Source organism: Canis lupus, chromosome 12, assembly GCF_048164855.1.
Source record: "Canis lupus baileyi chromosome 12, mCanLup2.hap1, whole genome shotgun sequence".
Classification (NCBI taxonomy): domain Eukaryota; kingdom Metazoa; phylum Chordata; class Mammalia; order Carnivora; family Canidae; genus Canis; species Canis lupus.
In genome coordinates this window covers 45515542-45541525 of record NC_132849.1, presented here as the reverse complement: position 1 = coordinate 45541525, position 25984 = coordinate 45515542, and the positions used below count along the sequence as shown (strand labels likewise).

At 39.8% G+C, this 25984-nt stretch overlaps 1 protein-coding gene across 18 annotated transcripts in view; it reads right to left on the bottom strand.

The window, feature by feature from the left end:
- The window catches only part of DTNB (dystrobrevin beta), a 244948-nt gene that overhangs the window by 32222 nt on the left and 186742 nt on the right, over positions 1-25984 (bottom strand). For 13 of the 18 annotated variants that reach the window (XM_072770820.1, XM_072770822.1, XM_072770825.1 and 10 more), the window contains 5 exons: positions 22730-22817; positions 13104-13189; positions 12135-12248; positions 6297-6393; positions 817-837 (listed from right to left, as the gene is read on the bottom strand). In XM_072770820.1, the coding sequence (XP_072626921.1) occupies positions 817-837; positions 6297-6393; positions 12135-12248; positions 13104-13189; positions 22730-22817 (406 nt within the window). The remainder of the gene's footprint in view (positions 1-816; positions 838-6296; positions 6394-12134; positions 12249-13103; positions 13190-22729; positions 22818-25984) is intronic. The other 5 variants (XM_072770824.1, XM_072770831.1, XM_072770835.1 and 2 more) reach the window with 1 other exon arrangement.

The window sequence follows — 25984 nt, the reverse complement described above, 5'->3', positions numbered from 1 at the left end:
AATTTTTTGATTAAACATTTTATATTTTTCTCTTTTAAAATTAAAGCCCTGAGGTGAATTAAAAATCAGCTTTAGCTTATGTAAAAAAATTTATGCTTTGAAAACCTTATTGTGTTATATAAACATACAGTGTACTATTGTGGATAAGCTGTCAATTGATTTTCTTGTGTGGTTTAAGGGCTTTCTGGAAAAATAAAAACAAACATAAAACTTCCCTAAACACCATGCAACAGCCATGCAGCTCAAAAACCAGAGCTCCCCATGGAGCAGGATCTGAACAGGAAATCACTTAGGTCATAACCAGCCACTTAGTTTTCATTGGTAACTTTGTTACAAAGGCTACTGGAGCTGGAGCATCCAGAAGCCTGTTCAAGACTAAAGGAAATTTGAAGTTATCACAAACACTACACATTTTCATGCACAATCATTCATGACCTGAGGTCATCCCCACAACCCTAAAAGTTGTTTCGAGCAATTAAAGTCACTCTAGACACGAAGCAGCAGAGAATGCAAAAGCAGGAAAATGCAATCGTAGCCTGGCTGATCATGCATATTTAACGAAACACAACAGATGTGTGCTTTAAAAAAAATTCAACAAGCTCTGGTTTTAAGTAAGAACATGCTCTACTAGGTAAACATGATGTGGACTTTCAGGCCATTTTACACCACCAAGGAGAGAACTGCTGAAGGTTTTACACATAACCAACTCTGCGGAGATGAACTTGTGCAGGAAAAAAGTATGGAGCAGTTACAGGAGGGAAAGAAGAACATGCAAAAAGAGCAAGAATCAGGTGGAGAATTCTCAAGTTCACTTACTGCCTGCTTTTGTTCTTCCTCCTAGAAATGTTGAAGATGGAAAAAAGGCAGAGGGAAAAAGGAGAGAGATTAATGCCCATCACCACAAACTTTTGGAAGAAATGAGAAGAATCCAGCAAACCAGGCCAGGCCCATGGGTTCTGAGACCAAAGACCTCGTCCACTGTCAGAGCACCATCATCTGGACAGAGTGAAGGGCAGGCCTCTGCCCCACCCAATTCACCCAGCGCTAGCTTCTAGAGCTGGGAAACCATCTAATCCAACTTCCTCATTTACAGACTGAATGGGCCTGACTTGACTGAGGTCACATAGTTATTTAGGGTAAACTAAAGGAAATAGCTCAACTAGGCCTCAAAAGCCCAATAATCATTCAAGCTCACCATCTCTAACATTCTTGTGTGTTCTCTAAGTTTCCCTAAGCCAGCAGTCCTCAGAGCAGCAGTGGCACCTGGGAACTTGTCAGAGATGCAAATTCTGGGAGCCGGTCAAGCCCACCTGAATCCAAACTCTTGGGGTGGGTGGGGCACAGCAACGTGTTTCAGAGCCTTTCAGCTGATTCTGATGCCTGCTAGTTTGAGAGCCACTGCCCTAGAAACTTCCCCCAAACTAACAATTTCACCTGACTACAGAGTCTTTTAGTCCCCTCCTTTTCACTGGCTTTTGGGTTGCTTTGTAGGTTTTTTCCCCCAAGGATGCAAATGTATCCCCCTTTCTCCAATAAACTCAAAACTGCTTCAGGGCTCTGAGAGGCTTTTGAAAAAAAGCTCTTGACTTCAGTTTCTAATTCAACACAGGTTCCTTTTGTACTTCTTATGCATAAAGCACTGAAAACATGAAGCTAAGGTGTGGCCTCCCAGTGGCAGCAGACAGAGTGGGTGCACGCCAACTCCCAGCTACCAGAATGCATCCCTAGGAGGAAGCACAACAAGGACGAGATAAACACTTCTGAATTTCTCTCTCCTCAGCCCCTGGTTCTTCAGCGAATCTGTCTTTTAATGGGTCTTTGGGCTTCCTCTTTCTGTGCCCATCAGGGTAACTGTGGTCAGGGAGCCTCTGCTCTTTGCCCCCAGTGTGCAAATCTAAAAGCTGCTGCGATGGTTCTATTTAAATCGGATCCATCCGTGCAGGCAGTCTTCACTGAACATGTGTGTAGGAGGTCTTAGGGATGGACGAGTGCTTCTGCTTTCACAGAGTCTGCAGATCTGAAGGCAATGGTGAGACTTCAGAAAATCTCACTGATTACAAAAAGGAGAGAAGAGGTAAAGAATTTGGAAAAAAATAATTTTGGTCCTGCAAGGGAGAGACATGGACTAGGAATTATTTATTTTTTAAAAGATTTTATTTATTTATTCATGAAAGACTCACAGAGAGAGAGAGGCAAGAGACACAGGCAGAGGGAGAAGCAGGCTCCATGCAGGGAGCCCGACATGGAACTCAATCCCGGGTCCCCAGGAACACACCCTGGGCCGAAGGCGGCACTAACCACTGAACTACCGGGGCTGCCCTGGACTAGGAATTAAACGGGCATCAAGAACTCTCTTAAGGAGACTCCAGCTCTGCACAAGAAGATGTGCTTCATAATCAAAGCCAGCTGCTAGATGCCTGACCATACCTATGCTTACAGGCCTCCAAGCAAAGAGGGGCCCTGGGCAGGAGCCGAGTTAGCCTTAAGCAGTTAGCACCTTTCAGCTTTTGCATCTGGCACGCAGGGCTCTGGTTAGAAGGGATTAGAATTCTGCAATTGGGCGGAGATCTCCCTTCCTGGCCAGGCTTCCCTGTCAGAACACTTTTCTTCCATTCACTAGGCAAGGCAAACAGCCATAGGAAGAGTTATTAAACAATTTAAAAAGTATTTTTCTTGCTGGCACTAAGTGTTGAAATGGACACTGAGATAGTGGGGGAGGGATGAGCTGATCCTGACAGGCTGAAATTGCAGCTGAGGTCAGAAGACCAGGACAAAAGTTCTCAGAGCTGTTTCTAAGACACCTCCCTATTTCCTCTGCTTTCTCCAGGTTTGGTATTGGAGGTAACATTGCTTTGGCTCAACAGAATAGGGGAATTTCAGAGAGCAATGTTTCATGTTTGCACATCTGGTGACTCTGCTAGGGAGAGTCTGTCCAAGGACATGACATCATTACAATGTGCAGTGGACACGTGTCAGGTTAGGACGGGAGGGGTGTACAGGGGCGGGAGCCTTTTCTGCTATGCACTGGGATAGACAGACAGGGATGGGCTTTGATAAAGTGTTCCTTAGGATGGTGTCATAGTATTTGAACTTGCACAAGTTGCTCAGATAAAGCCTTGGAAGGCTCTGTCAACACAGAAAACAGTGCAGATACAAGGTCTTAGAACCTTTTGGTTATTAGCCAGTAAGCTGTGGTCAGAAAACGCTGATTGGTGGCAAATGGTGAAGGAACCAAGTTGATTTAAAGGAAGCCCTAATACTTTGACTAAAAAGTGCACATCTAGAAATGCTTCTGTCTCCTAAAAACATGTGAGGCTTTTCCACGTGGGTGGTGTCTGGCTAGGTGGCCAAATCCTGCCATAACCACTGCAGTTGTCTATGTGAAAATTTACATCCCAAACTTCATTTGCAAATGAGGTTGAAATCCCAAACTACAGATTTTACCTGGTGACTGTCTCAAAAGCAATATGAGAAAAATGAAACATGAGGTGGAAAAATATTGGGAACATAATTTAGAAAGTGAAACACCAACATGCAATCACTTCAGGATGAAAAAAGTTTGAGGAAGGTTACCTATACACATGAATCAGGGAAAAGATGTAAGGAAAAGATACAGTCTAACCCTGGGTACCTGGGCATCAGTCTATATTATGTCATTAAAAACAACAACAAACTAGTAAGAAGGTCCCTGATACTCCTTGGTGCCAGGGGCTGAAACTTACTGATCACCAAATACCTAAACGTGATACTCAGGAACCAATATTTTCTTGCTGAATAAATGTATGATTACCTTTTACTCTGCCTTATTCCCAAAAAGGGTTTTAAGATTATTGTTGAATGAATTAATAAGCAATGGTAACACTTCATATGTTTACTTTCTTAAATTATCATTTTTCAGATAAACAGACAATGTACATTATATTTCACTGAAGAAGTAGAAAGAAGTCACTGTGAAATGGAAATTTACTATGTGGTGTATTTTAATTTATGAGTATCTCAGACCATGTGGTTTGATTGTCCATTTGACTAAGTGCTTACAGCTGTTTTATGAGAGAATTAAATGCTAGCAGACTGAACATCAATGAAGGCAGGACAGTGCTTTGAAATTAAAATTAGGATTCTAAAGCATACTTTTATTATGGGTTGGTGAATATTTTTAATAGTAGGAAAGCATCTTTGACATTTTCATGGAAGTCACTGATTCCTATAGATGACCTTGTAGGAGTGTATATAATACACAAATTAGGATTGTTCTATCATCCTTTTAGGAAGCCGGACACTAAAGGTGTGAGATTTTCAACTGTAAATTCTAATCAGTGGATAAAAAGACAACATTCCTGGTCTGTGTTGCCAATTCTTCCAGTCTGAACGACCTCAGCCTATCAGGTGAGTAAATTATAAGACATTTAAGAAGCTGGCAGGGGATTCTACAAAACGGAGCACTAGGATCCTGCTTATTTTACTGAAATCATAACTGTAAGTTAATAGCTAGAAATAGAAAGAAATTCAGGGCTTGGGATCAGAGTTCCAGGCATCAGCTCATTCTGCTTAGCCCTTGAACACAGGTAAGAGAAGTGAACTACAAGGTCAAGTGAGATACATGGGGCTCTGAAACATGTACTCTAAGGAACCGAGGGCCACCCAGCTGATGAGAAAGCACACCGTGGTACTTTGGGGAGATATATTCTGACCTCCCTTCAGTTTGCATAAACCTTTTGCCTTTTACAAAAATTACCCTAGCGTACCTTCCCATCTATGTTTGGGTAATGTCTGAGAGCACCTTACTAAAAGGAGTTTGACACAGGCGAGGGGTGGGTGGATCCCCTTACCTCCTGCCTAACAGGGGACTCCCCTCACAATGGTAGGGCTTTCAAAGCCCCACATGGCTCCAGATGTTACACCAGGCAAGTGTATTTAAGTACATCTCTGCTGTCTTGAGTGGGTGGTGGGGTAGGAGGTGCTGGATACTTGACAACTATTAAAGGGATTTGGGCCAGCTTTTATGTGTAAGATTTTCTTTAAACAAGACCCACTTAGACATGTAATATTTCTCAGGTGAAATTCTGTTAAAAGGGTTAATGGAGAAACATGTTCCATGCAAAACAACTCAAATACCCAGGACCAAAGTTAGGGGAAAAGAAAAAAAAAAAAAACAAAAAAACCCTCAGCTCAAGACTAAAAGAAGCAATTGTCTTGAGCAAGTCACAAGTCAGTTTAAAACACAAACACTACATTTACCCAAGTTGCTAATACCACTAGCCTCATTATGAAGGGACTCGTTTAGAATAGAGAATTTGAAGAAAAGTCTCCAAGCTGATGTTTTCTTGAGCCGCCAACCCTAGTCTGGACCCTCGTCACTCACTTCAGGCTAGATGATTATATTTGTCTCCATTTCTCAGTTAGTTTCTCCCCTCTCTAATCTGCTCTATGCACTTTCCCAAACTATTATTTCCAAAACCTTCAATAAGTCCCCCACCACAGGATTAAATCTACTCCCCTCAGCCTGGCTTTTGAGGTAATCCACACTTTGTGATTTCTACTCTGGCTGCTAACTCTGTGTTGTACCACAAAATACAGTGGCTTCACAGCATAGACACAGAGACCTCAGGAATTAACAGCAAGAACAGATGTGCTTTGGTATTGCTGCTCCGTATCTGGGTAAATATTTCTGTTGAATGCCAGTAAAACTGTCTAGGTGAGGACATTTAAATGCCAAGCGTGCCTCTCTCTCCTCTGGGGTATAGGGGTCATAACATATTCTTCAACAAAAATAGATCGTGAGACCTGCATCATCCCAGAGTTATTTAAGCCCCAATATAACAAACCTAGAACAGAGATTGTGCTATGTTGTTTCCCCTAATAAAGTTATTAATTAGAATTAGTCTGATCAGCTTGGTTTGCTGCTGCAATACTTACTAAATTGGACACTTAATCATTGTTAAGCATTGGTGTGGAATATTTGAAATCTTAAGAGAAGCTTTAAATAGCTGAGAAATATTCACTTAGAGTTACTATCCTGTTTACAAATCTTTATATTTGTTCATAAAAGCAACGATTCAAGGACATGACTCTAGTTCCAGTTACTCATTTTTTATAATTAGGCTGCACATTAATTTAGATGACTTTCTGGATCATGGCTAAACTCTATGGGCGGCAACATTTCAGCCTTTAGCTGCATCCTGTTCTGGCACCACAGGGGAGGCAGCAGCTGAGCTGTAAGTGAAGGGTAGCTCAGCAGCTGAGGTGAGGGCAGGTGGGGAAGCTGGGAGGCGGGGAGCAGGCCAGGGTTCTCATACCTTCAGCAGCTTCATCAGCCCTTCCAGCTGAACCATCAGCTCGCGCCTGCTCTCCTGTAGCGCCGACATTCTCTGCTCCAGCTCATCTTTCCTCTGCCTGTCCAAGAGGAAAAGCCCATCAGAAAGGAAACTCTGAGGATAAAGCGACCTTCAAAAAAGGGTCCAAGTGTAGGTGAAGTGGGTTGTAGGCCTGACTCTGCTGAGCAAGTCATTTAACCCCTGATATATTATGTAGAAGGTGGTGATAATATTTGTTTTGCTCACTCCTCTTTCCTGTTCTAAGAATGGTATATATAAATGTTTTAGAAAACACACAATATAGATAAGGCAATATAGAGAAAGAAGTATTATTATTATTATTATTGAAGTGATTTTTAAAAATTCCTCAGGAAATCAAATGCCTCATCTAGAAAGATATATAAAACTAGTCCAAATTTAAATTGATAGTAGACAAAGTGTATGATAACTGCTCGGGGACAATAGGGTTCAGTTGCTATTGCTTCCAGCACCAGATGCCAACCTCAAGAGAGTGACTGACATCAGGGTGACTCTGTGTCTATGAGAATTCACTTTTTCCTGAGGACAGATTTCATGTCAATTCTAGCACTTGCTATGTCCAAAACCAAACTTAAGACTTTAATCTGAAAATGGTTCTCTTTCCTGATTTCTTCCAGTTGTCATGGCTGAAAACCTCGGTCCTCTCTAATACGTTTCTTCTTATACCCTATACTCAGTCACTCAATTCAGATGATTCTTTCTCAGAAATGTATGTGTCTTTCTTTTCTCCTGTCTCTCACTTTATCCAAGTGTGCCCCATCTCACATGTGCAATAGTCTCTTATCTTGATTAATCCTGATTTCAACTGTTATGGTGAAAGGGAATAGAAATCAAGAGACTTAATTAAGGCCCACCACTTACTAAATACCATAACCCTGGACAAGTCACTTACTGTGTAAGATCCTCAATTTTCTCTTTGTTATAATGGGACTGACTACAAACAACAATGGCAGTATTTTGAGGATCAAATAAAATAATAGGTATGAAAGTGTTCTATGAACTTCACAATGCTACTCAAAGAAAGACTGTTTATTTCACCATCCTCTGTAATACTCTCAGTAGGAGAATTTCTAGCATCACTAACACTCTCGCCTCGCACAATCCATGCCTTGGCTGTCCACTCGAGTAGGCACTAGCCATATGTGACTACTAAATACTTGAAACATGGCTATTCTGAATCAAGATGCACTGGATTTCAAAGCCTTAGTGTAAAAAAAAAAGTAAAATATCTTAATTTTTTAAAAATATGGATTACATGTTGAAATGGTAATATTTTGGAAAAATCAGATTAAGGAAAAGATAGTTTTAAAATTAATGGCACCCATTTCCTTTTAGTTTCTCATTGTGGTTGTTAGAAAAGTTTTTTTTTTTTTTTGAAAAGTTTTAATTATATATGTGACTCACATTATATTTCTATCAGGGAGAGCTGCTCCAGACCCCACCTACATTCCCATCCCTACCTTCTATTCCCTTCCATGTCTGGATGTCTAGCTGATGGTTCCCTTTTCCCTAAACAGACCCTATCATTTCACCGCTCACAGTCATTCCCCCATTTCTTACATTTACTCTTTAGCATCCAACCCAAACGTCACTCTTCCCAGGAAGCTGCTCCTAATTACTTCAGTAGGTATCAGATCCTGCTCAATTAATCACCAGAGCAACTGGTGCTTCTCTGTGGCACTTAATTTACTTTACCTTGCATTGCTGTCATTCCTACCATGATGCAAAATCCTTGAGGTCAGGGGATGATGAGTTTTTGCGTGTACGGAATGATTAAGAGAATATCGCACGTTCAGTATGTATTCAGTTAACATCTAGTGAAGTTAACACAATCATTGTTTGAAATCCTCCAGGGATTTCCAATCACCTATCACTTAAGGCTCTCTAGAATCTGGTCTCAATTATTCAACTACTTTTATCTCTTATCACTGGCACTTGAAAAATTAATGCAATGGATGCCTGAAATAAAGTCTTAGCTCCAAGACTCCTTCCCTTCTCTGAAATGTATCAGTTATTTGGGGGATCATGCTGAACCCCAACTCCACTTCTCAGTGTTTTATCCCAGACTCCATCCACATCATCATCCCTACCTTTCATGGTCTAGGTCAAATTCCACTACCTCCATGGGTCTAATTGCTTGTAGTATATATATGTATATAAGCTTATAGCTTATATATATACATGTAGCTTCCTTTTTAAAAGATTTTATCTTTTTATTTGAGAGAGAGAGAGAGAGAAGCAGAGAGAATGAGCAGGGGAGGGGAGAAGAGGGAGAGAGAGAAGCAGACTCCCTGCTCAGCAGGGAGCCTGACTTGGGTCTTGATTCCAGGACTCTAAGATCATGACCTGAGCTGAAGGCAGATGCTTAAACCAACTGAGCTACCCAGGTACCCCACCTTTTTAAAATTACTTTTTCCATACCCAGCTTGGAGCCTAATGTGGGGCTTGAACTCACAACCATGAGATCAAGACCTGATCCAAGATCAAGAATTGGATGCTTAACTGACTGAGCCAGTAGGCACCCACCCACTTAGATTTCTTACAACATAGGGCCCATACTACTTACTAACACTATACAATATTAGTTAACTGACTAGAAAATTATTTTAAATTTATTCCCAAAACGGTATTATAAAATTTTAAGATGGAATCAGTTCTTTAGTCTTCATACTCCCTAAATTTTCAGCACAGCTATAAATGCAATAAAGAAAAACTGACTCATTCAATTTTCTAGAAAGCCTTTGTTCTCTGAACTCTTTCTCTGTGCTAAGCATAACCAAATAATTGGGCAGCCCCGGTGGCGCAGCGGTTTAGCGCCGCCTGCAGCCCAGGGTGTGATCCTGGGGACCCAGGATCAAGTCCCACATTGGGCTCCTTGCATGGCTCCTTGCATGGAGCCTGCTTCTCCCTCTGCCTGTGTCTCTGCCTCTCTCTCTGTGTCTCTCATGAATAAATAAATAAATAAAATAATAAAAAAAGAAAGTTTAAAAAAACACAAATAATTATAATATGTGGTGAAAATGAATGAACTTTAGCTACAAACAACATGTTAGGATCCTGAAATATAATACTGAGGGGGGAATAGGCTTCACTATACACATATAATATTTCTATCATACTCAAAAAGCAAAAATAAACACTTTAATATATGTATCATATATTTGATCATACTGTTTAAAAAGTAAGGAATGATAAACCAAATTCTGGATAGAGGTGAGCTCTGTGGGGAAGGTGGAAGCAAGGAAATGGGACCAGGGGCACTTACACATGACATGATTTTAACCACGTATGAGTAGGACACGAGTTCATGCATGTTCATTTTACCATTATGCTTCATATCTTGCATGGTTGTCATATACGTTATTGTAATGGATATACCATTAAAAATAATAATCAAGGGGGAAGATGGCCCTGGTGGTCAGGATTCATAACCACTAATCCTTTTTTGTTTTTTTTTTTTTAAGATTTTATTCATTTATTCATGAGAGACACAGAGAGAGGCAGAGACACAGGCAGAGGGAGAAGCAGGCTCCACGCAGGGAGCCCAACATGGGACTCGATCCCAGGACTTCAGGATCACACTCTGGCAGAAGAGAGGCGCTCAACCACCGGGCCACCCAGGTGTCCCCATAACCACTAATCCTAAGAATGAATTCTCTATCTTCTTTTATTATACCAGCTGGGATTGGCAGTTCCTGGATAGATAGATAGATTAGATAGATAGATCAATCAAAACCATAAAGACATCAGATACCTAGAAATGAATCTTGCCCTTTATATGTCTTTTGATAAACAAAAGGCCTTAATATGAATATAGATGAATTTACCAACTTCTTTCATGGTTAGTATTCTGAGAAATTATTTTCTATTCCAAAATCCTAAAGAAATTCCTGGGGCACCTGGGTGGCTCAGTCGGTTAAGCTCCTGCCTTCAGCTCAGGTCATAATCCCAGGGTCTTGGGATGGAGCCCCAGGTCTGGCTCCCTGCTCAGCAGGGAGTCTGCTTCTCCCTCTCCCTGTTCCTGGCCCCACCCCCACTCCTGCTTTCTCTCCCTCAAGTAAATAAATAAAATCTTAAAAAAAAAAAAAGACATTCCCTACATTTTCTTCTAAAGTTTTAAAGTTTTGTCTTCATGTTTAATCCATCTAGTGGTGTTTTCTGTATGTAGTATGAAGCAGAGAGCCAGTATGTTTTGTCTGTATGCATAACCAATTGATGCTGCACACTTATGAAACTGTCCCTCTTTCTTCAGTGATAATGGAAGCTGCTTTTGAGATTAAATACTTCCTGATTTCTTAAGTGTTAGACCTCCTTGGATCTGGTTAAAATCTGCTTCTTGCTGCCTACATGACACCCCCTGACTCAGCCCTTTGCCTACTAAATCTATGATATTTTTCAGACACCTCCAGCTTAATTAAGGACTTTCAGCAATCCCACTTCCAGTAACAGTTAAGACAGGAGTATAATCATTTTTGCTTTGCTAGATACAAAATAGTTACTTGTGCCAGAGCTGGGGTGGGGAAAGGGAATAGTTGTATCTTATGCTGAGAGTTTAGAGTTACACTGGGCTTGAGTCAGCAGCAAATGCTCTCCCAGACTTTCTATTGCAGCACCAACCTGCTAACATCCCAGGCATGCAACAGAGGACTGCATAGCAACCAAATCCTCAATCCCAATTAAATATAGAAACTAAAACAAATATTCTGAAGAATGAAGAATATAGAAACTAAAACGAATTTTCTGAAGAATTTTCTCTGTACCTCTAATGATTTTCATCTGCACAGCTTAAATTCTTTATGACTTATTGATGATATAAATCTAGACAGAAAGATAGTTATAAAAAAACAATAATCTCTATTCTTCAGGAAAAGAAATCATGGTTGGGAAGCTAAATGACCTAAGCCAAAGGAAGAATTAAAAAAGGATATTCAGCTACGCAGAATCCCAGATGAGAGTACATTAAAAATCAAGTGTGGCATGTCAAATGTTACAACCTACCCAGAAAAACCCACTCTCTGGACATTTAGAGGTCTATGAAAATCAAGTCACTAACTTAGTGTCCAAAATGTCTTCTTCACTTACCAAAGAGTACACACACATCTTTCTAAGACTGATAGGAAATAAGACCCTAATAGCTTTGATCCAATTACTTTCATGTTATGCTCTTCTGAAGATTTCTCCATTCCCTCCAAAATAGCACCTGAGTGGGAGCTGAAGCTGCTCTCTACACCCTTATTCAGATCCCATGCCCTTTAGTCTCCCAGCCCTGAGACAGTTTATATTTATGTTGAAGTGGGAAGGTTCCATGACCATGGTGCAAGGGATTCCCACTTGGTTTTGTGTCTGAGGATATGCACAGGTAGCAAGCTCTCCTTCAACAGAGTCCTGCTCTAAGAGGCGCCAGGAGAACATACTACTAGGACAGAAGAGCATTATTCCTGCCAAGAGTCTTTAAAGTTAGGCTAATGAACAAAATAGGAAAATTGATTGTAGAACAGTGGTTTTCTTATAGCAATCACAAAAGTATACACGCTGCTCTGTTGTCGTGGAACTGGAGACTGGTGTTGACCTGGTTCTGGAATGATGGCTAAAGTTCTCAGGGTCATTAATAACAGAATCTGAACACCTGAAGTGGTAACAGAATGAGTGGAATGCATTTGTTCTAACACAACTAGTTATAGTGATGAACAGCTTCTATCCCACTAGTTTGGTTTCCTGACACATAAATTCCTACCATAGCAGATTACCATTTGTGGCCAGTGGTGCAGTATCCCTACTTACCTCAGCAGCCGCAGCTCTGCCAACAACGTGGGGTTCTGTTGTGCCTTCTCGGGGGTGGGCTGGGAAGCCTGCTCATGCTCCAGGCGAAGACGCTGAATCTCTTGCAGGATCTCCCTAGAGAGGACAGATGAAAGAGAGATGGCTGCACAGCTCACCCTTTCCTGTCAGGACTTCTAACTCTAGTACAGTGGCCTCTACCAATCTTGTTCTGACTGCTTCCAAATGACCCAGATGTGAAAGAGCCACCTTCTTAACACTGTTCCCCTTCATATTTCCTCAATGAAACAATCCTTTGTGGTAGAACAAGCCATATAAATATTCTTCTCAAGAACTTGAAAAATCTCCACAAAAGGAAACCCACCACCAGAATGCTCTGATCCTTTCTAGGGAAAGGAAAAAATAACTCCCTGCAACCTCCTAATGTGGGTCCTATATGCTAACGTGCCCAGAATCTTTGTCTTCCTTCTTTCTCTTGAGCTCCTGAGTGATGACAGCTGCCATTTCCTCTTCCTGTGCCTGTTACGTTACATCCAATCTCCTTGTCCTGGTTTCTGCCTTTCAGGGCATACTGGTGGGCTGTCTGGTCTCTGTGCCTTTAGATGGCTTTATTGTGAGAGACCAGACAGTCACACACAGCACAATGGGCTGGGAAAAGATGACCAGATAGAACAAAAGGGGGTTGGAGTGGAAAAGGGAATCATGAGAGGGGAACTGGTAGGTGGGAGAAGGCACTGGGGGAAAGAATCCACCTGAGGGCACAGGAGCAGGGCTGTGGGCCCCAGAATGGTCAGCGTGCAGAGATATACAAATTAGAGTAGGGGCATTCCCACGGGTTGGTCTGGCCTATATTAACTCAGGTGGGGTCTACCTTTATGGTCAAAAGCCAGCTAATCTGCAAGGAAAATGAGAATCAGATACTCACATGATGATCTTGGACTTCAGAAGCTGTCTTGACCTCTGCATTCTTACCTGTTTTTGTTTTCCAGTTCTGCAATAAGCTGTCTTTGTTGTTTGTTGGCATCAAAGTTAAAACTCAAATCAGCAGGAGGACGGGTCTACAGTGAGGAGAAAGAAAGTTTTTAAATTTCTTTTTGTTTTATGTGTATGTGATTAAACGATATCCTGAGTCCTAGACTGAGTTTTTTAAAATGCATTTTTGAGGTATAATTTACATACCATAAAATTCACCCATTTTTTAAATTAATTAATTTATTTTTAAAGATTTTATTTATTCATGAGAGACAGAGGGGGGGGGGGCGGGTAGAGACACAGGCAGAGGGAGAAGCAGGCTCCATGCAGGGAGCCTGACGTGGGACTTGATACTGGGTCTCAGGATCAGGCCCTGGGCTGAAGGCGGTGCTAAACTGCTGAGCCCCCAGACTGCCCTAAATTCAACCTTTTTAAATATACCATTCATGGAGTCTTAGAAGATTTAAACAGTTGTGCAACCAATCACCACAGTCCAGTTTTAGAACATTTTCCATCACCACAAAACAATTCCCTCCTGCTGGTTTGTCGTCAATTGCTACTCTCATCCTCAACCACAGGCAACCACTGATCTGCTTTCTATCTATAGTTTTGCTTTCTCTAGAAGCTTCAGATATACGGACTCATACAATATGTAGTCTTTGGTTTCTGGCTTCCACTAAGCATGTTTCTGAGGTTTGTCACTATTGCTCCATGAATCAGGTGTTCCTTCCTTTTATTGTTGAATAGTATTCCACTGTTTCTAGTTTTTGACTGTTACAAATGAAGTTGCTGCAAATTTTCATTTACAAGTCTTTGTGTTAATATATTTTTATTTCTCTTGGGTAATTACCTAGGAGTGGAATTCCTGAGTTATATGGTAACCCTGTATTTACTATTTTGAGGAACTGTCCAACTGTTTTCCAAAGTAGCTGTACCATTTTAGAATACCTCCTATGAGTGTCAGTGTAATTTTTCCACATTGTCACACTTGTCATTGTCTTTTATTTTAACCAGATTCTAGTGTGTGTGAGATAATAATTGTGGGTTTTTAAAAAAATATTTTTTATTATTTATTGAGAAAGAGAGAGAGAGAGCACACACATACGAGTGGGGGGAGGAGCAGAGGGACAGAAAGAATCCCAAGCAGACTCTGTGCTGAGTGCAGAGCCTAACGTGGGGCTCAATCCCAGGACCTTTAGATCATGATCTAAGCCGAAATCAAAAGCTGGACACCTAGACAACTGTACCACCCATGCACCTAACTGTTGGTTTTTTTTTAAACAAATTGAGATATAATATGCATACTACAAAATCCATTAGTGTCCAATTCAGTGGTTTTTAGTATATTTACAAGATTGTGAGATTATCATGGCTATCTAATTCCAGAACATTTTCATTATCCCCAAAAGAAACCCCATACCCAATAGCAGTCATTCCCCATTCCCCCTACACCCATACCCTGAAGACTGCTAACCTATTTTTTACGTGTATGGATTTGCCTATTCTGGATAAATCATATAAATAGAATCTTATAATATGTGATCTTTTACATCTGGCTTCTTTCACTTAGCAAAATGTTTTCAGGGTTCATCTGTGTTGCAGCCATGTATCAACACTTCATTCTTTTTTGTGGCTGAATAATATTCGGTTACATGGATATACCACATTTTGTTTATGCATTCAACAGTTGATGGGCATTTGAGTTCCTACCAGTTTTGGCTATTCTGAATAATATTGTTATCAACATCTGTGGACACATTTTTGTGCACAGATAGGTTTTCATTTCTTTTGAGTATATATCTAGGAATGGAATTACCTGTCCTAGCAACTGCCTTTTGAGGAACTGCTAAATTATTTTCCTAAGTGGCTGCACCATTTTACGTGCTCACTAGCAATGTATAAAAGTTCCATTTTTTTTTTCCGTATCTTTGCCAACACTTGTTATGGTACATCTTTTTGATCATAGTTATCCTAGTGGGTGTGAAGTGGTATTTCATTATGAATTCAACTTGCATTTTCCCTATGACTAATATATGGAGCACACTTTCATGTGCTTATTGCCATTTGCATATCTTCTCTGTCAAAATAATTTGTGGTTTTGATTTGCATATCCACTGACATTTTTGATCCTTGTCACCTCCTTTAAGAACATGGAAGCCAAAAAAAAAAAAAATTAAAAAAAAAGTTAAAAAAAAAAAAGAGAACATGGAAGCCAATCACCACAAACTAGGAAAAAAGATTCATAGGCGATGTTTCTCTTTTTTTCATTAACCAGAATAGAAGCTCAAAATGAAGGCTCTGCAATAGCTACACTTCACTCTGCATACACTTGGTTCAACCTAAAACATGACCAATCATGAAGCAGAAACCTTGTTTCCTGTCTACAGCTAAAGATGCAATAAGTAATTATTTTCATGTGGCATTTCCTAAATAAAAAGGGGCACAAAAGCATAGCAAATGTGGGTGGGAGGTGTTTTTACCAAATATTTTTTCTTAAAAGAAAAAAAAAAGGTGATGTTTCTTTCTCTAGAGTGGACCAACAACCAATTGAGCAAATTTTCTATATTCCACAGTCTTGTGAGAATCAGAGCTGAACCTCAGAAAAATGGCCTGCCTGAGACTGAATCTGCTGTAAATAACAGATTTTCAATTCCTGAAAACTGGAGTTAAAACAAATGGCTCCTTACTAGTGTGGGATCAGGGAAAATTATGGATGGGGAAATGTGCTCTAAAAGGAATTGGCTTCATGATGGCAAACAAAAACCTCACAGCATTTCACTGGAAATTTATTTTTTGTTTTTAAAATATTTTATTTATTTATTTGAGAGTGAGTGAGACAGCACAAGCAGGGGGAGCAGCAGAGGGAGAAGCAGACTCCCCATCGAGCAGGGAGCCCCATGTAGGACTCAGTCCCAGGACTCTGGAATCCTGAGCCAAGTGCAGATATGCAATGGATGGAGCCACCCAGGTGTTCCTTGACTGGAAATTTCTAAAGAATCTTTTCAGTTTTGAGTACTGCAGGGTTGAGGCTTCTTTCAAAGAGGAGAGGAATATAGGAATCAAGACTTATTATCAGCAGCAATTCTTAACCAGGTGAGATTCTTGCATCAAGAAGTATTGTTACTTGAGTACAAAGCAGTGTGGGAGGAAGATTTATACCCTGAGGCAGCAGTTCACCTGGACCACAGGGAGAGCACCCAGTGGTAAATGCTGAGGATGGCTTATTTCATCCAATCAAATTTTAAACACAGTCAAGTGTACATTAAATAACAGAGAAACTTGGGATTTTGTTTATTTACTATTTTAAACTCCATAGTGCTTCTTAAAAAAAAAAAAAAAAGCCAGGTCTCTCTTCCTAAAATGCCTCTAGGATACTGAAGAGAAAAAAGACAGAAAGGTAATTATTAGTTCAGAAAGAATTATTAGTTCAGAATACTTCAACCACAAGAGACCTAAGGATGATTTCTTAAAAAAATTAACTAGTTCATTTGTTTACCTGACAAATATTTTGTACGCACCTACTATGTGCTAGATACTATTCAAGGAAGTAGGATGCATGAGTGAGTAAGATACAGTCCCACCCTCATGAAGTTTACATTATGCTGGCAGAGAAAGATAAGAAATCAAAGATAGAAGTACAGACCATCAGTAGTGATAAATCTAATGACAAAATATAGGGTAATGAAATGGAATAAACTGAGACAGAAGACTTTCTGAATGATGTGATTATGAAAAGGCTCTCAGAGAGTCAAGTGGGGAAGCAAACCAAGTGCTATCTGAGAGAGGGGCATGCTAGGCCAAAGCCAGGGCCTGCAGCTGCTCCATCTGGGTGTGTTCGGGTCAGTATTGATGGAATAGAGTGGACTCTGCTGAAATGGTAGCTGACTCTAGGAGATGACCCTGGGGTCCCGATCACCAAGGGCCTTTTAGCGTTGGAGAGGAGTTTCCATTTCATTCTGAATGTAGTATGAAGCCACTGTAGGATTCTAAATTAGGAAATATGGAATCAATTCCAAATAATGTAGGTATATATTCTGCCTTCAAGGAGGTGAAGCTAAACTCTAAATCCTTTAGTATAGGCTGTCTGTAGTGACTTTTTTTCCAAAGAAGACAGTGTGGAAAGAGAGAGAAGAGTAACTTTATGTTGGAGAAACCTGACAAACACTACCTTAGCCAAGTGATTAAGGTTAACATCAACAGTGATAAATGATGTTGGTACCATGTACCCTTGATACAATGGAAGAAAAATGGTGCTTACTTCCTCCTCCTCAAAAGTCGTAACTTGAGTCTGTGAGAAAAACATCAGACTAATATCAATTAAGAAACATTCTACAATGTATTTGACTAGTACTCCTGAAAACTGTCAAGGTCATAAAAAAAGGAGAGTTAGAAAAACTAATAGCCTAGAGGAGCCTAAGAGACATGACAACTAAATGTAATGTGCCATCCTGGTTGGAATTCTGGAACAGAAAAGGGACATTAGATAAAAACTAACAAAGTCTGAATAAAGTATAGACTTTAGTTAATAATAATGCATCAATATTGGCTCATTAATCGCAATAAGCATGCCATGCTAACATAAGATGTTAATAATAGGAGAAATGGAGCATGAGTTGTATGGAAACTCTGTAGTAGCTTTGCAATTTTTCTGTAAATCTAAAACCATTCTATAATAAAAAATTTATAAAAAAAGAACAAACTCTGTTTAGACTCCTACATGGAGAATTTACTGTAGTGGGACAGAATGGAAGTAGATAGGCTAGTGAGGAATCCTAGGTTTTGCTATCTACTCACCATGCAAACACTGAGTTATATTTTCTTGGCTGTAAAATGGGAATATTTACCGCAAGAGATGTGAAGAGGATCATCTCCTCTGTTACATGAGCATTCTCTTAGGTTTAGGTAATCTCACAGAGCTCCATCATCTTTAATGAGATGGAGATACATCTGAAAAATATAGCATAAGAAACAAGACTCCTTCGGATAAAACTGGGCAAATGATACAAAACCAAGGAAAGCCAATGCAGTAAGCACACTGTAACCTCGTAGTACACATTTCTAAAACCTTCTAAAAAAAAGACGAGAGGCTTCCCATTTGTATGAACTTGACAGGATGAGTTCCAAAGAGATGTACCTGATACCAGCTAGGCTTTCTTTGTATCTCACTTAGACTAACTGGAGGGCTATGGATTATTAATCACTCTCAAAAACCCAATGATCTTTAGGGTAGTGGGTCCCTATCTAGATGTAAATCAGAATACTCAAAGTTTTGTTTTTCCTTTTTTCTTTTTTTTAAAGATTTTATTTATTTATTCATGAGAGACACACAGAGAGAAAGAGAGGCAGAGACACAGGCAGAGGGAGAAGCAGGCTCCATGCAGGGAGCCCGATGTGGGACTTGATCTCAGATCCCAAGATTACGACCTGAGCCGAAGACAGGCGCCCAATCGCTGAGCCACCCAGGCATCCCTGTTTTTCCTTTTTAAATAAAAATAATGGACTCTAAGCCACAGAGATTCTTTCTGATTTAGTAGGTTGGAAGCAAAGCCAAGGAGCTCTTTCTTTTTTAAATGCTTCACACATGATTATAACATGTATCCACATTTGACAATTACTATTTTACAGGAGCTTTGAGTCATTAAATGTGTGCAAAACACCACATGGATACTGCTGATCTTTACTTGTAAGAAGCCATAAGGACATTTCTAGAATGGTGCATGCTTGGAGCAGGAGAAGTGATAAGGCTGCAAAGGCTGGGCTGAGCTATCTGTAAAAAAACTTCTCGGAAATATGTTAGGTTCCCCTTCCCTTCACATTTCTTCCAAGTTTTCCATAATGAATTTCAACATTTTTCATAAAGAAAAAAAACTGAAAAAATAAACAAAAAACCCTCCTTGGATTACATCTAATGTTGCTGATGTTGGTGATGAAATTTTAAAACTTTGCTGTTATTACTATGATTTACCACATGCTGTAATTTTGTTTTGTTTTTTTCTAATTTTTATTTATTTATGATAGTCACACAGAGAGAGAGAGAGAGGCAGAGACATAGGCAGAGGGAGAAGCAGGCTCCATGCACCGGGAGCCCGATGTGGGATTCGATCCCGGGTCTCCAGGATCGCGCCCTGGGCCAAAGGCAGGCACCAAACCGCTGCGCCACCCAGGGATCCCTGTTTTGTTTTGTTTTGTTTTTAAAGGCATTTAGGCACTCCAGGAAAACAAATTAGCTCTCCTGGCTCATCTAAGCAAACTTGAATTTCTTTGTTCAAGGGTCAGTCTGAAGAGGTTTCAGTGGCCATGTTGTCACCTAAGGAGATGGGATAGCTCTGCTACTGAGGCACACCACAGGGTGCAAGGCTGGCTGCTAAAGTAATTTAATGGTCTTTTTTTTGTGAAAGAAGGTTTTTGGGAAAAAAAAATCAATACAAAGCCTATCTGGCAGGCTATAAATAAATTCTTTTGAGCACTACACCCACTTTATGCAAAGCATTTGTATCAGCAAGAGATTAGCGGATTAGTAGTCTTCTGTTTAACAGAAATCTAGTCAAGAAGAATCCTTCCTGAGAGGCCCAATATTTAATAAGATAACTACACTTTGGAAAACAAACTGAAGATGAAAGGGACCATATCAGTATTTCGTCTTAAGACCATTCTAACAATGATCATTTTCACACGAATTAGAAAATTGGTATCAGAAACTATCAGGTGTAAACAGATTTATCTTGTTTGCAGGAAAGAACTGTGACCTCCTTCTCAGGGTCAAATGGCTTTGGAGCTTTTATTTACAATATTTTAAAAGCACAATGTAAAGTCAGTAAGACTATATAATGGCATTAAATATACACTTCTTTAAAAAAGTCAACCACAATACTATCTCAACATATTTAATTCTACAAATTTTAATTTCTAAAATAACTTGAACAGTTGTGACTGATTGAGGACACGTGTAAGGTATAACTAATTAAATGTAGCTTTTCTTTTTCCCTGACATCCCCCATTCCTTTCCGTTGCTTTTCACTAAACTTTAGAATTCTAACATTGGGAGTCAGACGTGTGACTAATACTCGATTCTCAAGGAAATAGTTTTGAGGTCTAAACAAACCCAAAGGAATACATTAGTTTTTGGAGGAGAAACAAAGCAAGACTCTCCATTGGAAGCTGTCATTACTGTATTTCTCTATGAAGTTGGTACACATTTCTAAAAGTAATACACTATGTTTATAGAAGATGGTTCTGAGAGATCTGGCCTGCCTGTTCAGCCTAATTTCACTCCAAGTATTGTTCTCTGGGCTCTGGCCACACAAACCTCCAGGCCCAGGGCCCTCAGAGAGGTTGAAACAGCCCCCTGACACACACTGGGTGTGCCTGACCCAGTTCATGCTTACATAGTCTGTTGTTTCAGCCTCAGATCCTTCCTCCTTTTGTCTTCTTCTTTCTTCCAGATTTAATGCTCTTCCTGAACAACAACCTTCTGTAGCTAAATCTCAGTAGTTGTTAGAACAGCTTTACTTTTTCCTTTCCAACATTTATGCCCTTTTATTCTTGTCCTGTTGTACTAAGATCTCCAGTATAATTCTGAATAGAGGTGGTCAAAGTGGACATTTTGTCTTGCTCTCAATTATTAGGTAGGGGAAATACTCCAAAATTTAACCTTTCAGTATAATTTTAGCTGTAGGTTTTTTGTAGGTGTTTTTTTTTTTTGTTTTTTTGTTTTTTTTTGTAGGTGTTCTTTATCAGATTGAAGAAGCTTCTTCTACTTCTAATATACTGAGAAATGTTATCATAAATGGGGAGTGTATTGTCAAATATTTTTTCTGTACCTTTTTTTTTTTTAAGATTTTATTTATTTATTCATAGGGACACAGAGAGAGAGAGAGAGAGAGAGAGAGAGAGAGGCAGAGACACAGGCAGAGGGAGAAGCAGGCTCCACGTAGAGAGCCCGATGTGGGACTCAATCCAAGGTCTCCAGGATCACGCCCTGGGCTGCGGGCGGCGCTAAACCGCTGCGCCACCAGGGCTGCCCCTGTACCTCTTGAAATGATCTTATAACTCACTTTTTAAAACTAATACGGCAAATTACATTGGCTGATTTTTATGTATTAAATAAATCTGATTCCTAGGATAAATCTCACTTGATCGTGGGGTGTTATCCTTTTTATATATTGTTGGATTCAATTTGGTAATATTTTGTTAAAGATTTTTTTCATCCATGTTCATGAGAGAATTTGATTACTGATTTTCTTGTAATGGCATTTGTTTTTATTTATTTATTTAATTTTTTAAAAAGATTTTATTTATTCATAGAGACAGAGGGAGAGAGGGGCGGAGACACAGGCAGAGGGAGAAGCAGGCTCCATACAGGAAGCCCGATGTGGGACTCGATCCCGGGTCTCCAGGATCACACCTGGCTGCAGGCAGCGCTAAACCGCTGTGCCACCAGGGCTGCCCTGTTTTTATTTATTTTTTAAATATTTATTTATTCATGAGAGACACAGAGAGAGAGAGAGAGGCAGAGGCACAGGCAGAGGGAGAAGCAGGCTCCATGCAGGGAGCCTGATGTGGGATTCAATCTCGGGTCTCCAGGATCAGGCCCTGGGCTGAAGGTGGCACTAAACCTCTGAGCCACCGGGGCTGGCCCCTCTTTTGTTTTTATATCAGATTAGAGTGGCCTGATAAAATGACTTGGAAAGTGTTTCTTCCTCTTCTATTTATTGAGAATTTATGTCAGATTATTATTATTTTTTCTTTAAATATATGATAGTACACAACAAGCCCTCTGAGTTTGTGGAGTTTTCTTTGTGGGAAGTTAACTATGAATTCAATTTCTTTAACAGATTTAGGACTATTTAGTTTTTCTACTTATTTTTATGTCAGTTTTGTTAATTTGTGTCCTTTTTTAAAAGTTTTTATTTATTTTAATTATTTTATTTTATTTTATTTATTCATGAGAGACAGAGAGAGAGAGAGAGAGAGAGGCAGAGACACAGGCAGAGGGAGAAGTAGGCTCCATGCAGGGAGCCTGACGTGGGACTCGATCCCAGGTCTCCAGGATCATGCCCTGGACTGAAGGCAGCACTAAATCACTGAGCCACCCAGGTTGCCCTAAGTTTTTATTTTTAAGTAATTTCTACACCCAACATGGGGCTTAAACCTAAAACCTCAAGATCAGGTGTTGCACGCTCTGGTGACTGAGCCAGCTGGCACCACTAATTTGTATCATTCAAGGAATTTGTCTATTTCATCTAGGTTGCCAAATTCATTGGCAAAAAGTTACTCATAATATTCCCTTATCATCTTTATAATATCTGTAGGGTCTGTAGCAATGTCCCTCTTTTTATTTGTGATATTGGTAATTTGTGTTTTCTTTCCTTTTTTCTTGATCAGGATTTCTAGGGGGTTATTAATTTTATTGCTTTTTAAAGAACCAAATTCTAGCTCTTTGATTTTCTTGGTTCATTTTTAAGAGTACACTGTGGGTAAAATTAAAGGCCACTATAATCCCTTCCCTAAACCCACTCCTCTCCAGTACCTATTCTCCTGAGCTTTGTGTTCAGCATCACCCTACCACTTGTGTATTAAAAGAATGCTAATTTCTGCTACTCTGCTAGGACCTTCCATTTACTCACCATGTTTCCTGCTTCTGCAGCCAGCCGGGCAGCATAGCGAGCTATAAGCCGGTGTTCCTCATCTAGTCGGCTAGGACTGTCCAGGACACTGCCAAGGAGACAAAAATTCAACAGGTGTCTATTAAGCATCCCTTATCCTTGCTTTTCTCTTAGAAAGATCAGATGGGAAAACGCTTGTAAAAACATATGGTACCAAGAGAAACAGGTCTGGGTCATAGATACTAATGGTCTTCTGAGAGAAAGGTGCTTTAGAGAACTGATAAAGCCACACATGCCATTTCTCTTCAGCAGCATATCCCCCCTACTCCTACACCACCAGAAGGGGCACTTCTTTTCGAATGTAAGGTCAATAAAAGAGCATCTGCAAAGTCTGTGAGAGGGATTTCTAATCAAATGTTTTGGAAAATCTCATGACTTTTATTAGACATAGGTCTTGAATTTAAAAAGACCAAGAGAAAACAAAAGCATCATGAAAACCAGAGGGCTAAGGAAAAGTACACTTGATACTGGCTGAACAGAACTGAGAAGCCCAGGCAAGGGCAGGTACACCATATGGTAAAGTTGGAGAAGAATCCAGGATATCAAACATTCTCTTTCAATGCCTTTTTTTTCCTTCCTTCCTTCCTTCCTTCCTTCCTTCCTTCCTTCCTTCCTTCCTTCCTTCCTTCCTTTCCTTCTTTCTTTCTTTCTTCCTTTCCTTTCCTTTCCTTTCCTTTCCTTTCCTTTCCTTTCCTTTCCTTTCCTTTCCTTTCCTTTCCTTTCCTCCTTTCCTTTCCTTTCCTTTCCTTTCCTTTCCTTTCCTTTCCTTTCCTTTCCTTTCCTTTCCTTTCCTTTCCTTTCCTTTCCTTTCTTTCCTTTCCTTCTCTTTCCCTTCTTTCCACGCTTGTTTCACAATTATAGCCCTATCTTAGAGTGAATTAGTTCAGTCCATTACTCTTTCACAAAGAGTACCAAAGACCTACCTAGGTGAGATATCAGATACTGCTGCACCTGAATGAAAGAAGCATTCATGAATAATAGGCTAGTTCTGTGTATATGTTGATGCAGTGACCTTTTGCCTGGACTATGAAATCACTGACTCCTTTAATTTGGCATGTTATATCAACTGTCATTTATCCATATCAAGGCACTCCTAGATTAATAGGGACTGTGGCAATATAGTTGTTTGTTTTCGTCTGGCAGATGCTTTAAGGTAATGGTGGTGGTGACGACTGACCAGAGATGGCTGTTGTGGTCTGCTTCTACTTTAGTCCTTGGTTCTTGGTGTTCCAAAAACCTTTGATTGGAATTTAGCAACATGATGAGTAATCCGAAAAAACTTAAAGACGTGAGTCCAATAATCATCAAATCTTGTAATAATCACTGAGAGGAATCTGGGAAGGGAGAAGTTAAATAGAGATGTGTTCTGACTTTTTCATGGATAGAATCAACTGATTTTCTCCTAGATTTTTTTCACCTTTCTATATTTCTACTATTGTGGCCAATTCTTTAACCTTACCTTGGTCTTTCCTCTAGGATGGATTTTTTTTTTAATGTGTTTCTTTTGCCTGTACCACTTCTGAATACTTTATAATTTTAGGTATGCAAATGTCAGTCTCCAGCCTGTATCAACATCCTCTCACAAGATGATCTTGTAATAAGAACACACTACTATCAGTTAGCTTTAATACATTAGAGTCAAAGCCCCAAGGTCAAGGCTGAACTGTAATATTTGTACTTTAAAGTTGTTCGTTGGAAATAAGAGAACTACTTTTATCTTAAAACAACAACAAAAATGAACATTTGATTATTTAAGTGGCTATTATAGAGGGACTGGCAACCTAAGAAATGGGACTTAAAGTGGCTGCCCTTTGTTTTGGCAAGGGATATAACAAAAACTTCATTTTTTCCTCTGTGCAAAAGAGCTCCCCCTCCTCCATCGAGTTCCATCTCTCTAGGAAGGTTAATTCTATTTGTCATTTATACCCAAGTGTGGACAACATGGTTGCTTTAATTGGCTATGCTTTCCAGCCAGAAAATAGAACTTTATGTTGATGAGAGGTTTTAAGGTCAATGAAAATTAAGAGGAAAATAAGAAAGGTTCCTTATTTTTCTGCTTGAGCTGACTTTCATTTTCAGAATTAGCCAGGAAATTTCTGACTTCTTTGAGGAAGCATGAAGCTCAGTTCTTTAGACTATAAATCAAGAAGAGATGCAGTACTCACCCAAATCTTCATGTTCTCCCAGGGCTCCCAGTCACCAGTTCTTGCTCAGGAAGCCTAATCCCTAAGCCAGCAGGCTTGAGGACCTTAGCTAAATGTACCATAAATCTTTTGGGGCTGAAATGTCAGGTTGCAGTCTGCCAATATTCTGCTTCTATTTTTCACCATGGAAACTTTTAATCACCTGGACAACTGCCCTTACTGATAATAAGTAAGCTGTCTTGCCAGGGATGAGACAACTCTATTCCTAGAGACCCAAGGAGCTGGGCAGAAATCATCTGTTTGATGAAGAGGTGGCTCTTTGTGATATGATGCACAATTATCAGGCTTTCCTTCCCTCCATAGGAAAAGCCTATTACACATACTTGGGAAGTAGGAAAGTAGATTTTAGAGTTAAATAAATGCCTTAAAATATCAATGCTATTTAGTCACACTGGCAAAACTATGGGAAATGGCATGAAGTATAATGGTCCTTCCCAAATATATTTTTTTTCCACATTGATTATTTATTTTTGTTATCACAGGAAATAAAAACAAGATCAAATGACCTTCCCATGGAGCCACAGAATGTCCTGGGCAAAACTGAGATCAAAATGTAAGTCTCTAGCCTCTCTTAGTTAATAAATTATGCTTCCTCCCTAATAAGAATAAGAATCTGTTGGGCACAGTGACTCTTACCTACTGGTATGGAGAGCGGAGGGATGGCTTCAGATTATTTAAACTTTACCTGCTATTCTCCCTGCAGAATGGTGGTAGGTGTGGGCACAGAGTGGACAGGCAGCTTTGGGTCTGCCTGGATGTAATAGCACCTTGTTTGGTATTAATTCTTTTAAAGGGTTAACTTCGCTGTATTTAGGGTTATCAAACGTTTGCCTATTCTAACCCATTGAGGAACCAGGTATATTTTCACATTAACAGTGAGTCACAACCAATAGTTTTCAGAGAATGGGGAATATAAAGTTATTATACTACATATAATTGTCATATGAGGAGGTATATATTGTTTAGAGAAAGTCTCCCTCAGGTGACAGTGATCCAATACCACTGTTGCAAA